Genomic DNA, 16,673 nt, shown 5'->3' with positions numbered 1-16,673 from the left:
CGCATTTTTGCGTACGATCATATAATTTCGTCGGGTTCGGGTTACCCAGGAGGTGCCGTCTGACAAGTTAATCAAGGCGTGCGAATAAGCGCGCAATGGACGTGAAGCTGCGCCAAAACAGGCCAAACACCGTCGCTAAAGCAGACGACAAAGCCGGCGGAAGGGTCCCGCCGACGCCACCGCTGGTGTGAGCACGGGGAACGCTGAGTAATAGCGTCCTATCGCCGTGCCATCAACACTGCTCCGTGAGTGAAAACCGCCCTCCTGCTCCCTAGCCGCGTTCGGAGTTTCTTCTCCCGCACGCCACCAAGAACCATTGGCTGGTAAAGGTAGAAAGCTTTGCTTTAAAACAGACGCCGACGGTGCGTTTTCCACCCGCTCGTCGTAGGAGCTGGGCTCAGTTGCTGTCTGATTCCAAGTTTTAGATGTTTCAGTATTGCTCGCTTTCCTGATGCAGCAATCCGGAACGCGAGACGGTGTTCAGCAATGGTTTTCCTTTCCTGGAGGCGCGCGCATTTGCTGACGAAGACGCCATGATGGTTCGAGGAGGAGAGTAGATTGGAAGCGCACGGCGACGACGTCAGAGAGAAGAAAAAAATGCTCCGTCGCATGCCCCCGCGCGAGGGACACGAGTAAATGCAGAGCATTGGGGTCGTTTACGTGGCGTAGGGTTGGTGCTGGTGGTAGTTGTTGGTGGTGGTAGTTGGGTTTGTGAGAGAGAGAGAGAGAGAGAGAGAGAGAGAGAGACGTAAGTAGGTAACGTCAACTTCCGTGCACCCCGCCGGGAGCTTCCATCGCTTATCAACTGCGACCGCCGACGAATGCAAGAGAAGAGAGCACAGGAGTTGACTGGAGTGGAGCCCGCGCCAACCAGCTTTACAGGGGGTGGTTGTATTGCGGTAACGTTTAGTGTTTGGGGGGTTGGTGCTATCACGTGTACACCACGCAGCTATCACGCCGCTTGCACGCCTCTGAGTCGCCAACGCGCGCCGCTGACGACGTAGTTTGAATGAGTCAATGATATAGGGCGCATTCGCAGCCTTTGATTCTGTGTCGTTTTGTGGCGCAGTGGGTAGAGCACCATGTACTTTGCGTTGCGCCCGCGGGGTCGTGGGATCGAAACCAGGAGCCGGTAACTGTTATTTCTTTTTCTTTTTATAGTGTAGGGGGAGGCTGGCTGCTGCGGACGCCGACGCACAGGTGACATCGTGAGTTATACAAATGCTCTGCATTTAAAAGCGCCAAGCCGACTCCGCCGGGTTTGAGGGAGCAAGTTTTCTTGCCCCACGGAGTGACCTTGGCTCCGACGGCGCTCTCGATCTGCCATCGGAACAGGATTCCGTTGCTTTCGACCTGCCATTGGAATGCGTTCGCTCCAAAAGTGATCCGCATCTGCCGTAGGAATGCAACATGCATTCGTTCTATGCTCCGACAGAGCTGCACCAGTGACACGACATCGAATGCGTTGGTAAATGCGGAGGAGCGTCGAGTTTGTTGTCGCAACGCTTCCCCTACATTGTTTTGAGAATTAGAAGGAGCTGCTTATCAATGTTTTAAGCGCAGAGCACTTTATAGGCTTACCTTGTCGTCTTAGCTCGCTAACGGTCGATGCGACTGCCGGAATCGGGCGGCGCAGAGCGATTACGGACCTTAGTAGAGCCTTGTGTATACCGACGACAGGGAGTCACACCGAGTCTTCAAAAAACCACGCGGTTTACGTAGTCACAACCGTTCAAACCTCGTGAACCGCTGGCGCTTTCATACATCTCCCGATTGTTTAGGACAAAGAAAACTGCAGGTATGTACATTTCAGGCAAAATCTGCGCATATAACGGGCAGTCCCCGCGTTCATTTAGTTAGGAACGCTCGTTTGGTTGCTTTTAAGTGCGAATGCATTTCTTAAGCGAGCCTGAATCGTCCGCCGCCGTAGTCCGCATAGCAACAGCTGCGGGTGCGCGCGCTCCTCGTCTTCCCTAGCAACGGGGGGAGATGGGCGCGCGCTGCCTGGCCGCTGACATGGCACATACCCACGTGGGGGATTGGCCAGGGATCGGGCGTGAGAAGGGCTAATGCACCCGCTTAAAGCAGTACTGACACGAAATTTCAAAGCTGAGATCCGCTCTAGCAATCAAGTACAACGACAACACAAATAGGTGTCTGTGAATAAATGCATCTTTCTTTCTTTGTAGTTGTGTGTGTGTGTGTGATCTCTCTTTCGCGAACATTACCGAACCGCGCAAATTCAACTCGTGCATTCCCACTTTCACATTCTTCCCCTCGGGGAAATGCGGGGAATTTTTTTGCGATAGCTAGCGAAAAAAAGCGCCGCGTAAGAAAGAAATGGCGCGTTCGAAATGCCGCAGAAAGACTTCAGCCATTCAAGAAAAAAATATATGCGTTCGAAATGGCGCAGAACAGATCCAGCATACGAAATTGAAGCAAGCACAAAAAGAAGAGACTGCCGCTGCGAGTTTCAGCAGGGGCCGCGCGATCACTACGACGACGGTAAATTTGCAATGCATTGCGTGCAGCAGTGAGCGGATAATGGCGCTGCAGCCCATTAAGGCGAATCACTGCTCCACTTCCGGCAGCTTTCATATTGAGTGGAGCGGCTTTATTTTTTTATAGTGGTGTAGCCCCTTGTATTCCGTATATTTCTGTGTGAATGTAGATTGTAGAGGACACAACGCTATCCCTACATTACAATGCAATCGTAAAGTTTGGGAAAGGCAACGCATGCGGGAATATTGCGGCGTGTCCCATTTTAGACCATATGTCCTCACTTTCCCCTTTACTCGACGACATAAATCTTCCCTTTTGAGGATTTTACTGGAGATGTGCACCTGCACAACGAGCCTCGCCATAGTGGAGCGCTGCGAAATTATTTAAACTACACAGTAGCCTCTAAAATGGGCCGAAATATTAAAGCACGAGCGTGTTATTTTTGTACTGGCTTTCCGCCCTGCTGAGTCCACTTTTAAGCGACTCAAATGCTTTTTAAAGTATTCAATTTGTGTAGTTATCGATTTCCGAAATCGTTCTTCTCATCGTGACTCACCAAGCTGTTGTCTTTGCAGTTAGATGTATACCTCATAAGCACCGAGGGAAGCCATGACGTCGTTACACCGCCGCCCGCCTCCATACGGTGCATAATGACAACGGAACATTCATTTAAAAAACACGAGCTCAACTCTCTAACAAATAATTTTTTTCTCAACCACAAACGCCCCCTGAAGAACTGGATTTCAACTTGAAACTGTGGGTGAAATTCTAATACGTATGCCTTTCCCGAGTTGTTTTTCGCGTGTTTTTTTCTTTCGCTTTTCACTCGACCTTTCGAGATTGTTGTGCTTTAGTGCGGAGCACTCTGGGGGACCAGCTCTTCATAGCAGCTCGTCATGGGTCGCGGCATCTCGCCACCGTGACGGTGTCACGCAGCCGATGCGAGGTTTCGACAGGTAACCGCTTCCCGTTAGTGGAGATTGAACTAAGTATAATAGCGTAGGAATTAATATTGGTGAAATCGCCAAACGCAACTCAGAACACAAACTCCTATACACTAATCTAATCTGCTCTAGTGTACTCTAATCAATATACTCTCTTTAAGCCACTTTCCTGCAATGAGCTGATATATTATAAGAAGCTAGTTGCGATTGACTGAGGCCGAGAAAACCCAACGCAAATTAAACATGGATTATAAGCTTACAGAACGAGTCGAAATTTAGTGCATATTACTTTTAGAGCAATAAAAATAGCGTGGTAAACAATGAAAGTTACGAAGAAACAAGAAAACAGAAGGAACAGTGCGTACTACGTGCAATATTCCGGCAATACCCGACATTCGTACAGCTCGTAGGGCTTGTCTGACACGGTTGATTGATTGATTAATTGATTATAGGGTATAACGCTCCGACGCAACGCAGGCGATGAGGCGCGCCATAGTGGAGGGCTCCGGATTATTTTGACCACCTGGGGATCTTAACGTGCACCGAAATCTCGTACACACGGACGTTTTTGCTTTTCGCTTCCATCAGAACAGCGGCCGCCGTGGCCGGGAATCGAACCCGCGACTTCGTGCTCAGCAGCGCAACGCCTTAGCCACTGAGCCACGGCGGTGGGTTTGTCTGACACAATGGGTAATTAGCATAAGCGATATTTATCAACCGTAGCAAAAATAAGTCAGGTATAAATACGACTAAAACCGCAAAAAGCAGAGAGTGTTGACAGCGGTCCTGTGCGGTATCGTAGCGCCATCTCGGAGCACCAACAATAAAAAAAAAACACAAAAAGACATTTGGCCGTTCGCTGCAGCCTTAGTCAATGTACTAACATTTGTTTTAAATGCGTGCCCTGGGCGTGTCATCGCTTACGTCACCAAACACGCGATACACCTCGAAAAATGAAATTTGGCCTAAATTATTAAGTTCTTTGGTGAATGAAACCTCGTTTGCTGCCTCACAAGCGCTGGGGGCATTGAAATACAAAATCTTTCGTGTAATACAAACGCATTTTGTCTTCATGTCCCCTTGAAGAGAATCTTCAGTTACCCCTGGGGCATAGGCCACCTACAAGCTGTGACGTCGCAGTGTCTGCATGGGCATAGGAGCCTATTCACTGCAATGCGAAGCCTTGTCAACTAAGCGGCCAGACACAGTGCCCGCACCCTACAGCGCAACTATCGCCGTTTTCTCACCTGCGTGAGCCTACCGATAGCTTCTCTGAAGCAGCCTCCACGGTTTCCGTAGTGGCCCTCTCGGGCCCAGATGATAGCATAGAGGGCTTCTTAGTCACGGTAGCAGATGGCAACTTCTCCGCGGGTGATTTTTTGGCCGCCGCCTTCAGGTCCGCTCCAACCACTTCAAGAGCTTTCTCCTCCTCCACCTTGGGCGGCACGGGCGTGAAGCACTTGAAGACGTCCCACTCCAGGGGCACACGGCCCCCGCTGAACAGGTAGCTTGCTATTGCTGAACTCACTACCAGCACTACGAAGCTGACGATCATGGAGAGTGTCCGGAAGGGGAACATCTGTTTACCTTCAGCGTAGTTGTAGTACGGGTACTTGATGAAGGGCGGGATCCCGAGTATTTCCTCGCCGCCTCCGGCCCGCAAGAAGCAGCCGACAATGTAGCCGGCGAGCGAGCCGTACGTGTTCACGCGATCCTTGAGGTACACCACGCACACCAGCTGTGGGAAGAGGATCACGTAGACGAGGTCGGACGACAGGAACCAGAGGCCGTAGATGGACTCGGACGTGAGTGCCATCACGGTTGCCAGCGCTCCCACCAGGACGATGGACACCCGCATGACGTTGATGACCTCCTTTTCCGAAGCCTGCAAACACGTACATTGGCGTCTTTGACCAAACGATGAGACGTAAAAATCTCGCGGTTTGAAGTGTGAAAAATGTTCCTACGACAGCGTAACACAACAAAGACAGAGCGAGACTCCAGTTCATTTTAATTGCTGTGTGCAACTAATGTTGTCCTCAATATTAGAGGGGAGGATTGCAGGTTATTTGCTTCCAATAGAAGTAATGGTTTAATTTTATTCCTTGCTATCCATTATTTCTAACTGCTTGCACAGGCCTTTTGTCACGGGTGCGTAATGTATGTGTGTATCCGGGGCTTCACATCCGGTCCCGGGGCTCTAATTCCGGCTATTGAGCGGGAAATTAGGCGGGGTGGATATTAGGCACGACAATAAATAACACGAATAAGGCCGCGCCGACAAAAAATTGGTGCAGCTTGCACAGGTGACGCAAGGCTGTAGAAACAGAAGACCGAGCTTCTCCCCACGCAGTGAGCGGTTCTCGAGAGAAGCGGCAGACGGATCCCAGCTGTACAAAGCTGTTTTGGGCGGAACTGAAAAGCGAAGACCATTACAGCATGTACGAGGTTTTATTCAGTAGCAATTCGTCATCGTCCTTTTGATCGTCGTCTTCCGAAGGTACAGCCGCGTAGGGTAAATCTTGTAGAGCGTCCTCGCCTCGGAAGACCCCCACTTCGTCATCCGGTTAGGTGATCGTCTTCACGTGTGGATTGTGAAGGGATGGGGTGACAGATTCATCAGCGTCGTCTTTGGCGCCACGGGCCCGCGGCACCCCGGTCGCACGGCGACGACGACGAAGGCAGGAGCTCCTCATGTGGCGTATGCCCGCACGCAAGCCTGGACGACGCCAGGCGGGAGCCGAGAGGCACGCGCTCACGTGCGCCCGGTTTTTTTTTTTGTTAAGCCACTGCGCGAAGCTCGCGCCCGGCGCCACGCGCCAGCGACACCGGGCGGTCACCGCGGGCCACGTGGTCACGTGCGCCCGGGGCTTTCTGCCTACGCCGGGCGGATGTCTGACGGCCTAACGAGCTCCGTTGTCAAAAAAGCGAGGAAACTGTACAATCAGTTTTGTGCAAATAAGCTGTCATTCACAAAACAAACGCGTATAACAGTCAAACCCGGTTATAGCGAACTGTAATATGAGCCGCGTTTAGTTCGATATAGCCATACTCGTCTACAACAAATTTTTTTGTTACCAGTTCGCAATACGCACCCCCCCCTGCCATTGCGACGTAGAGAAATAAACGCATTAATTATGTCATTACTGTCCCGATTTGGTCCGAATTTGTGAACCTGGGAGAGTCGGGCTACCCTCCAGCAGAGTGAAGACCCGGAGCGGCCCCGGTTTTTCCAGCCGCGCCCGCTGCCGTTCGCCCTGAGGGACGGGGTCACCCACGAGCTGCAATGGTTGCAGCAAGACGTCATCCTGGTGCCCGTCAAGTCGTACGAGTGGGGCGCTCCCAGCGTGCCAGTCCTGAAGCAAGACGGCAGTGTTAGGATCTGCGGGGACTTCAAGGTCACCGTCACCACCAGCACGCTGCAGGTCGTCAGTCGGCTGGAGGGTACTCCGAAACTCCCACGGTGAGGAATGCGGGCCAAGTAGTGGCACTGGCGACTGCGGAAGAAGCCCGCGGAGCGGCCGAAGCCACCGAGAGCGTCGAGACACCGCCCCCTCACGCCGCCCGCCATTACGCCATGCCGCTGTACGGGAGGCTCGAGCCGTTCGAGGGTGAAGAGTCCGCCTGGCCGGTCTACGAGGAACAAGTCGGCGTGTTTTTCCAGGCGAACGACACACCCGAGGCAAAACAACGCCACATTTTCATGGCCAGCTGCAGGACCCGCGTCTTCGCGATCCTGCTCGACCTGCTCAAGCTGGCCACGCCGCATGACAAGTCGCTGGGTGAGCTGCTCGCGACGTTACGCTCGCACTACAGCCCGGCTCCGTCGACGTTAATGGAGCGCTTCCGCTTCAACAACCGGAGCCGCTGAGACGGAGAAACTCTCGGGCAGTTCATCGCAGCGCTGCGAGGGTTAGCGAGCGGCTGCGCCTTCGGGGACCAGCTCGACTCGCTGCTCCGGGACCGTTTCGTCTGCGGGATCAACGACCCTCCATGCAGACGCGACTCCTGGAGCTTCCTGACCCCTCGCTGGACGGCGCCGTGAAGGCAGCGTTGGCGATGGATGCTGCGGCCAAGGACGCGGGCAAGATAGCACGTGCGGCCGGCTCACCCTCGACGGAAGCGGCGGTGGACAAGATGGCGGCACGGCATGGCAGGTGCAGTCGTTGTCGTTGCGGTGGTGACCCCCTCCCCCATCACGGTACCATTTCGCGGAAGCGGAGTGCTTCGCGTGTGGGAGAACTGGGCACATTGCTCGGGCGTGCTGAGGGGGGACGGAGAACGGGCAGAAGCAGCAGCCGGTGTCCAGCAGATGTTCCGCGCCAGCCCACGGCCAAGGGAATCGGCGCAAGGGTAGGCGGCGGGGGCGTGCGGCAGCAGCTTCGGGCGCAGCGACTAGGCTTCATTCACATCGTGGCCGAAGACCCGCAGATTTTCGACATGTGACACGCGGGCATAGTGCAATCATCTGTGCCGCTATATATGCTGACCGTCGAAGTCTGCGGGCAACCCATCTCCATGGAGCTGGACACAGGGGCCAGCGTGTCGGTCATGGCCGGGAATGTTTTCAGACGCACCTACCCTGACGTGTACGTCGAGGCGTCGGGCGTCATGCTGCACAGCCACTCCGGACAGCTTGCCCAGGTCGAGGGTCAAGCCCAGATCAGCGATCGCCTTAGAAACAGGGAGGCCACCCTGCCCCCGTACTTGACCAAGGGGTCGTCACCGACTCTGCTGGGCCGGAACTGCATCCAGGCATTGGGTGTGCGGCTGCCGGAGTACCAGGAAGCAGTGCATGTGGTGGCAGACATCCCGAGCCTTCTGACCAAGTTCAAGGCCCTGTTTCAGCCCGGGGTGGGCACATTCACCGGCACGGCGGAGAGCATTCACGTTCCAGAGGGAGCCCGGCCCCGGTTTTTCAAGCCGCGCCCGCTGCCGTTCGCCCTGAAGGACGGGGTCACCCAGGAGCTGCAACGGTTGCAGCGAGACGACATTCTGGTGCCCGTCAAGTCGTCGGAGTGGGCCGCTCCCATGGTGCCAGTCCCGAAGCAAGACGGCAGTGTTAGGATCTGCGGGGACTTCAAGGTTACCGTCACCACCAGCACGCTGCAGGTCGTCACTCGGCTGGAGGGTACCCCGACCCTCCCACGATCACGAATTCGGGCCAAATCATGACAATTACCGTACACAAAACAACGCATTTATTGTATGAAATAAAGCTACTTTACGCCTTGACGGCTTATTTCACAAAATAGCGGTGATTTTTCTTTTTACTTTAGTTTTGGCGGAGACGTCGTTTGCGCCAGTTCAAGAGAGCGCATCGGCTGGCAAAAGCGCTTCATTAACCTTCACTATAGCACCGAAGAGACTGAGGATGTCCCCTGTGACGTTTTCAGACTCTTCGATGCTTTCAGCGGCCCTAGCTGCCATGACATCAGTGACGCTGTCTGTGCCTGAGGGGCTCACACCGACGGCAAGTCGTCGTTGACACTCAGGAAATCCTCAAAGGACATTCCTTTCGGCACAGAATCTGGAACGTTGGTGAGATCTTCGCGCAGTTCGCCGATGATGCCGTTTTGGTCGGGACTCGCTGACTGGATGTGCTCCGTCGTGAATCCCGTGCGTCGGAAACAGTAACGCAAGGTGTCAGGCACGTTCCTCCATGCGAGTCTCAACATTTCAATCGCGGCCAATCAGCATCTCAATCGCCGCTCCGAGACCATGCATTTCAATGGCAATTGTAGGCGCGGCGAGGTCTATATCGGGTGTGAACTTCGTTATAAGGAATGTGCTTCGCATGCATTTTCGTAACAGATTCGCTTTTGCACGATATGTAGCATAATTCGCTCTATCCGGGTTCATTATAGACGGGTTTGACTGTAGTAAGCAAAACGCGCAAAACGCCCGACAACGGCATGTGTTCCAGTGCACTCGCGCGTGTGTAGGGATAAAACCTCAATCGGCTTGAATAAATTTGACAGGGAGTTGAGTGAACATACCAAAAGCTATAACTACTGTTGTTGCGACCTCCGCGTTTGGTTTGTACTTTTCCGAATGAATAAGGCGATGAGTGCCACAGTACATCATACGATAATGGAACTAGCGTGGCGACCAGCCACTGTTCCTGAGTTCATCGACCATTTAAAGTGTCAATCTTTTTGTGGCCACATGCTGCTGAACACCTTCCGGAGCTCATAAGCAGTATAGTATTAAGACGATATTTGATATTACGAATGTCTTCCAGCCACTTGTTGAAATGCTAAACAATAAAAGAGGGCTAGGAAAATATGACATCATCTTTGGTTAGCAGCACTGCGTTGTTGATAATCTCTCTCGTCATCATCTCTCTAAGAAGGCAAAATAAGGCAGAGCGGAAAGCAGACGCGTTTGAGTGCCTTCTCTTGCCCAAGCAAATATCGTCATGGTATACAAGCATCCTGTAGTGAACTGCTTTTACCGTAGAATACGACCAACAAATGCAAAATTTTCCTATTGGCTTGTCTTATTCTCTGCTACGGCTTTCTACTGCAAGGTGTTCGTCAATTTTTCTACAACGCATGCAAATACCCCTCTACTAAAACGCCTTACGGGAAAGCAAACTCAATCAAGAATGCTAACCAGAAAATAGGTGTAACTTTTGTTCTATAAACGCTTCCCCCGAAACTGAAGGGCCATTATTTTTACTCCCTGTTATTTTTACGCAGTCGGTGTTACCTAATGCGGTACGGATAGCTTGAGCCGGAGAGCACCTCTGGTAGTGAAAAAAGGGAGCGAAAGGCGTTCACTACCGTGAGAAAGCAGGAAACATGCCTCGATCGCCTTGTGCAGTCGACATTGAACATTCATCAATTCTTCCTCCACACATTACTTCACTGAAGCGCAGGCAAAACGTCTGCCACATGCGGGTTGTTTTCATATCATATAGTAGAAAATGTGCCCAAGTAAAAATTTATAATCTAGATGCTTGGTGTTACTAACGCCTGCCAGGGTCTCGTAAAGCTAGCCCGATGTCAGCCCATAAAAATGCCCAGCAGAATTGTTACCATGCCGTACATACTCTTAACACTACGGCTGGGCGTCAGCTTTGTTTTTAAGATTTTAGAATTTTATATATTTTGGCATTTGCACATGGCATGGCCGCCGATAAAAGCGCCCTAGCGCCTAGCGCCCGCACGAATTTGTACTTTGAATCATTTATCCCGAAAACTGCAAATGAGTGAACCACCTTCCAGCCCCTATCGCTGCTATCACTGAGGTCACTTTGTTTAAAAACTCCCTCTCTAACCATTTCGCGTAAATTCGCCATTTCAGTTACGCTGTGTTTTCTCTTGTTAGCTTTTTTTGTGTGTGTGCGCGTCATTCAAAGACTCAGCCATGTTGAACATTGTTCTTACAACCACCCTGCCTCTTTTTTACATCACGCAGTCTTTCTTTTTATGGTTTTCAGACTGCCATTGTGTGCATACAATTTTGATCTGCTGTATTTCTTGATTTTTTGTACGATGTATACCCGCTCCTCTCTGTAATGCTTCGGCCGTGAGAGTAAATAAATAAATAAATAAATAAAAAGCAGCATAGAAGCAGCTTGATTAGCCTGTTAACACAATTCTAACGCTAAGCAGCAGACAGCACTAATAATGCTTTATAATTTATACAGCAAAAAGCACAAAAGACAGCAAAGTATTGCGATTTTATTGCCGTAACAAAAATATGCAAAGAAAAAAATGTATATACGCCTAACAACTTAAAGGAGCCATGAAGAGAAAATGCAAGTTGGTTTTATTCGAAAGATTTCGTGTTTTATAGTGCCCCCAGCGCTTGTCCGGATACAAACGGTGCTTTATTCACTAAGAAGTTAAACAATTTAGGTTAAAATTTTGATTTTCCCGCTCAATCGTGCGTTTTCGTGGCCCCAAGTGACATCACGGGAACCGACCGCTCTGCAGCCTAGAGTACCTTCATTCACGCATCCGCCGTACAGGGTAGAGACACATAACGCTGGCGCCGCCATGTTCGGTTGCTCGCTCGCCTCCGAAGCAAGTCATTGTGTCAAAACCGCGCTAAAATTATCGCCGCAACGCGGTTTACTGAAGAAGTTTGAATCATATTGTCTGTTTCGCGTTGCTAGGTCTCGTGGGAAACGAAACGAATAACGCGTTGAGCCCGTTGGCCCAATTGCGTCGGCACGGGACCGTTCAAAGGTTGTCTCCACCCTGTAGCGGTGTTGGTTTGTTCCCGCGTTTCTTTACGTTCCCTAACCTAGATGGCGCCACCATACCGTGGCAAGCGTTTGGTTTGTTTTTGCCCGCATTTAAACCTGGCTTGTTTTTGTTCTGGGAGAAAATATTCGTTCCCTGAAACAGTGCTCGCTCGACAAATGGGGTCACGTAAGACACCGTTGCTTGCGTCAATCGGCCAGTGTCGTCTGAGACAACCCCAAGCCCCGTAGTGATGTGCACCTAAACCAAAGCATGCTGTGCGCAGTACGAACAGCAGAACGCATCAGTACTTCTATGTTTACATGTGCTTTCGTAACTTCCACTGTTTGTCCCATCATTCCTATTGCTTTGTAAAGAATGTGCCCTAAATTTAAGCGCAAATCGCTCGTTCGTCTAGATTATAAGCTCTACCTAATTTGCGTCTGCTTCTGCCAGCCTCCGCCAATCGCAGAGCTTAGCCCATGTGACATCACAGGTTCTGTTGCGGGAAATGAGCTGGTGGGTCGCATGACCATTTCCGTTTTTCCTAATTATGTAGCTTATCCGAGCGAAGTTTACGTTAAAAGTGGTGTCGGTATGATTCTAACGAGACAATCTTTTGAATGAACCAAACTTGTGTTTTCTCTTCATGGCTCCTTTAACAAGGAAATGATTCTAAAAATGTCCAAGCGCTACACGAAAACATGTTTTTGAAAAAGAAAAAAACACGACGGAGCACATACTGAAAGCAACTTCTCTATATACAAAATACAAATACTCTCAGTACAAATGAACTACTGCATGCAACAGAAACAAGCCCTTCAAGAAAAATGGTTACACCAATCAAGGTATTACTCGCAGTGACAAACAATGCAATACAACGTTACGCATAAAAAAAGTAGTTTTTGTTACTTAAGTCCCGAAAATTGAAACTAGCAAAGAGAAAGAATAAAAGGAAGCTCAGCAAGGACATTTTTTGTAAGGCTGCATTGATAGGCGCTAGCTTGACAATACCTCGATGGGCGACGCAAAAAAACAAAAAAAAAGAGAAACACTAATACAACGACGCTATTAATCTACACACTTCTTTTTTTCGAAGTACGCATTATATCTATATTTCTTGCTTCCAGTTTGTTCAGTAAGCGCGGTAAATTTGTATAATAAAGTTCTCAGACCGTATGAAGTACGAAAGGTTTGCACGCGTCATCGTTCAGTGTTTCTGCAAATGTACACAGGCAAATCCGGGCAATGGGAGGCCTGCTGAGTTTATTGCAATTTTTCGCGAGCTAAACATCGACAATTTTTGTAATCAAGTATTTATGGAATATATGGCCAGTGTCGGCCGAGAATCCGAGATTCGAAATGGAACGTAAAGCTTTTTTTTTGCAGTACATGAAGTGCATTTTTATTAGCACGTGTAGTAGTTCCCCAAACTAGGTGAGCGTAATTTAAATAAGATTCAAATAGAGTTATACAGCAATAACACCCTAATTGGAATGAATGGACGATGTGTGCCAACAATTCCTGCAATGCGAGACAATCTTATAATTACAGAATTAACGCTGTCATTCCAAGTAAGGTGATTACTTAAGTGCGCTCCTAATACCTTCAGGAATTCCACCATTTCTATTGTGTCAGAACCAAATTTAACATACTGCGGAACAATGATTTGTTTATTTCGGGATAGGAACTGTATAGCTTTAGACTTATTTGGGTTTATTTTTAATTGGTTAGTAATTGACCAGCATTGAATAGACTGCAAGACATTGTTGGTTTCTCTCCCGATCTGCTCTGACGAGTCAAACGAAAAAAGTATGGTCCCACCATCGGCATACAGATTACACTGACTTATTGACATAAGTATGAAATGTCATTAATATAAAGATTAAACAACAAAGGTCCTAATACACTACCCTGTGGCATGCCAGCTTATTACGTATAACAAATGATTTGCTGGTGTCAATGCAAACATACTGTGTACGATTGGCTAAACAATTGATTGATTGATTGTAGGGTTTAACGCGCCGACGCAACGCAGGCGATGAGGCGCGCCGTAGTGGAGGGCTCCGGATTAATTTTGATCACCTGGGGATCTTTAACGTGCGCCGAAATCTCGTACACACGGGCGTTTTTGCTTTTCGCCTCCATCAGAAAAGCGGCCGCCGCGGCCGGGACTCGAACCCGCGACCTCGTGCTCAGCAGCGCAACGCCTTAGTACTGAGCCACCGCGGCGGGTGATTGGCTAAATAAGACGCGAGCAAAAAGTGAACGCAATCCCGGCAACCATACCTATCAAGTTTCGATAAAAGTGTGTTGTGATTAACGCAATCGAACGCCTGAAAACAATTATGAACACGTCTAAAACAACTTTCGTTCCTGCATGCCTGATATTATTTCGTTCATGCAATTCCAAGGTGGAGCGGCATTGTCTGATCAATACGTTAAGATATAAACAGACACTTAGGAAATTTTTCGCGTCAACTTTCAGGCACACAGTTTAAAAGAAGCCCTGCAGAAAAATCCCCAGTAGGGAGCTACGATGCAGCCACTGCTGCTGTAGAGCAACAAACGCGTCTGCTGCTCTGTGTTGTTTGGTACTCGCTGTCTGCCCTACCACTTTCATTAAGGGACTACTATTTTCGCTGCTCACGCTCTGTCGGATGCCTAGCTTGTAGATGTTCCAGGCGAACATGGAGGCCGCGCTGAGGATGGAGGAGTCCGAGGAGGACATTACGGCGGCCGACACGGCGCCCAGCCCCATGGCCGACACGAACTTTGGCGTCAGGTACTGCAGCGTTAGGGGCAGGGTGAGATCGGTGGCGTTCTTCGCCAGCGGGAAGGGACGTGGGTAGCCCGCCATGGTCAGGTCTGCGGAACAGCACGGTGCGCGCCCGCAAAAAGCCCAAATGTACGTGGACGAAAACTAATTGGATGACCTGGGGCACACGTCAACCGAACACGTCATGACGTAGCAATGACCTCGCGCCAAAATTGCGTTAATAAGTGCACCTTGTGGCGACAGTGACGCATTGCCGGAAATCCCTCTTTTTTGGTTCCATAACGTTTACCTGTAAAAGTTTGTAAGCACTGAAAGTAAGAGACATGTCCTTTTTACTCCGCTTCCTGTATCGGCAGTGTAATCTTGACCGATCACGACACGTGCTGTGTCCGAACTTATCATCGCGCATGCTCTGTGAATATCACGTATTTTTACCCTTTCCCATCATATCTTTCTATACTACCTTGGAATAAACCAATTCGTTCTTTTTCTGCTTGAAACTTGCTCGGTCGTATCTCGCCAGACATCGACGAAACATGGTGTCAGAAGTGCTGATGTGATACCAGCAGCCTACGCATCAGAAGAATCGATATGGAATTCCTGAAGCCTCCGGAGCACTTGCAGCTGGCCGCCGACATCGCAAAAAACTGGCGCCTCTTCAAACAGAAGTTCGAACTGTTTTATACTCGCATCAGCTCAGCAAGAGAAGTTGTTCCCAGGACCCACGAAGACCGCTCTGCTACTAAGCATGGCCGGTGACGATGGTTTAGAAGTCTACAACAGTTTCGTCTTCAACGCAGGCGAGAACCAGCAAGATTATGACACCGTCATCAGGAAATTCGACGAGTACTGCACATCTCAGCTGAACGAGGTGCACGACCGCTACCTGTTTCGCCAACGAGTTCATTCACCAGGTGAGCCACCGGAGCGATTCCTAAGGGATTTACGGAAGCTCGCACGTTCATGCAATTTCGGCACATTGATGGACTCCATGATACGTGACCAAATTGTATTCGGAACAAACAGCGCAAAACTTCGGGAAAAGCTTCTATGCGATAAAAACCTGACTCTGGCGAAAGCGGAGCTTGTGTGCAAGGCAGCTGAGTTATCGGCCGCCCAAAACGAGCTCTGGGAACGAGAACGTGAAGTCGGAGTAGTGAAGACGACGCCGATATCCGAACCTGGCGCGACACGTGAAGACGGAACGCAATAAAGTCACGTCGATGTCGCGACGTCAAGAGTCTCCGAGGCGTCCACAAGGTTCAAGTGTCGTAGGTGTTGGCGGAGGCACGCAGCACGGAGCTGCCCAGTTTTTGGACAGAACTGCCGGCGATACGGCGGTAGAAATCATTTCGCGATTCGCTGCAAGAGCAACACGAAGTCATAGGCAGTGAAGAAGATTTTGACATCCTCGACGTCTCTGCCAAGAGGGTCATGCGGGAACATGACTGGGTGGTCCAAGCACAAGTGGCGAACAAAATGTTCGAGCTCAAAGTGGACACGGGAGCTCAAGCCAACCTTCTGCCGTACTGCATGTATCAGCGCCTACAACCAAGCATGCAACTGAGGACCAGCAGCTCCGTGCTACGGTCGTACGACGGGGGGATCATCAAGCATCTCGGACTGCTAACAACAACGGCAACCATAGGCGACAAGTCAGCAGAGATCGATTTTTTCGTGGTAAAGAAGGGACGCCAGGCCATTGTAGTACTTCACGCCAGTGAGGCACTGGGGCTCTTTAAATGTTCGGTCAACGACGTAACGGCAAGCACTACCGAGCAAGTGCTGAAGGAGTTGCCCCAAGTTTTTGCTGGCACGGGCTGCCTTCAACGTCCATATAGGATAGTACTAAAGGCCGGCGCCGTACCTGTCGTTCAGACTGCCCGGTGAGTGCCTCTCGCCTTGCAACAGCCATTCCGACTGGAACTCGACCGAATGACGAAGGCAGGCATCATCGTCCGAACAGAGAAGCCAACAGACTGGGTGAGTCCTTTGGTGATTGTAAGGAAAGCGAATGGCGAGCTAAGAATATGCATGGACCCCAGGAAAATCAATGAGTTTTTAAAGCGTGAACACTACGAGATGCCGCGAAGAGAAGACATCGCGGCAGAAATCGCGGGAGCGAAAATTTTTTCGCGCCTTGATGCTAAATCAGGCTTTCACCAAATACCCCTCTACGAAGAATCTGCCAGAATATGCACATTGACGACTCCTATCGGGCGGTATCGGTTTGTGAGACTGCCGTTCGGG

General features: G+C 50.3%; 1 protein-coding gene across 1 annotated transcript in view; it reads right to left on the bottom strand.

Annotated features, from left to right (window-relative positions):
- LOC144145586 (high-affinity choline transporter 1-like) overlaps positions 1-16,673 on the bottom strand; it is an 81,544-nt gene that overhangs the window by 13,346 nt on the left and 51,525 nt on the right. The window contains exons 7-8 of the mRNA XM_077677236.1: positions 14,295-14,512; positions 4,694-5,331 (exon numbers count right to left, since the gene is read on the bottom strand). Coding sequence (XP_077533362.1) covers positions 4,694-5,331; positions 14,295-14,512 — 856 coding nt within the window. The remainder of the gene's footprint in view (positions 1-4,693; positions 5,332-14,294; positions 14,513-16,673) is intronic.

This window comes from Haemaphysalis longicornis, unplaced genomic scaffold (genome assembly GCF_048455015.1).
Source record: "Haemaphysalis longicornis isolate Haplotype H1 unplaced genomic scaffold, Haemaphysalis longicornis Haplotype H1 scaffold_7, whole genome shotgun sequence".
Lineage (NCBI taxonomy): Eukaryota > Metazoa > Arthropoda > Arachnida > Ixodida > Ixodidae > Haemaphysalis > Haemaphysalis longicornis.
This window is presented reverse-complemented; position numbering and strand designations above follow the sequence as displayed.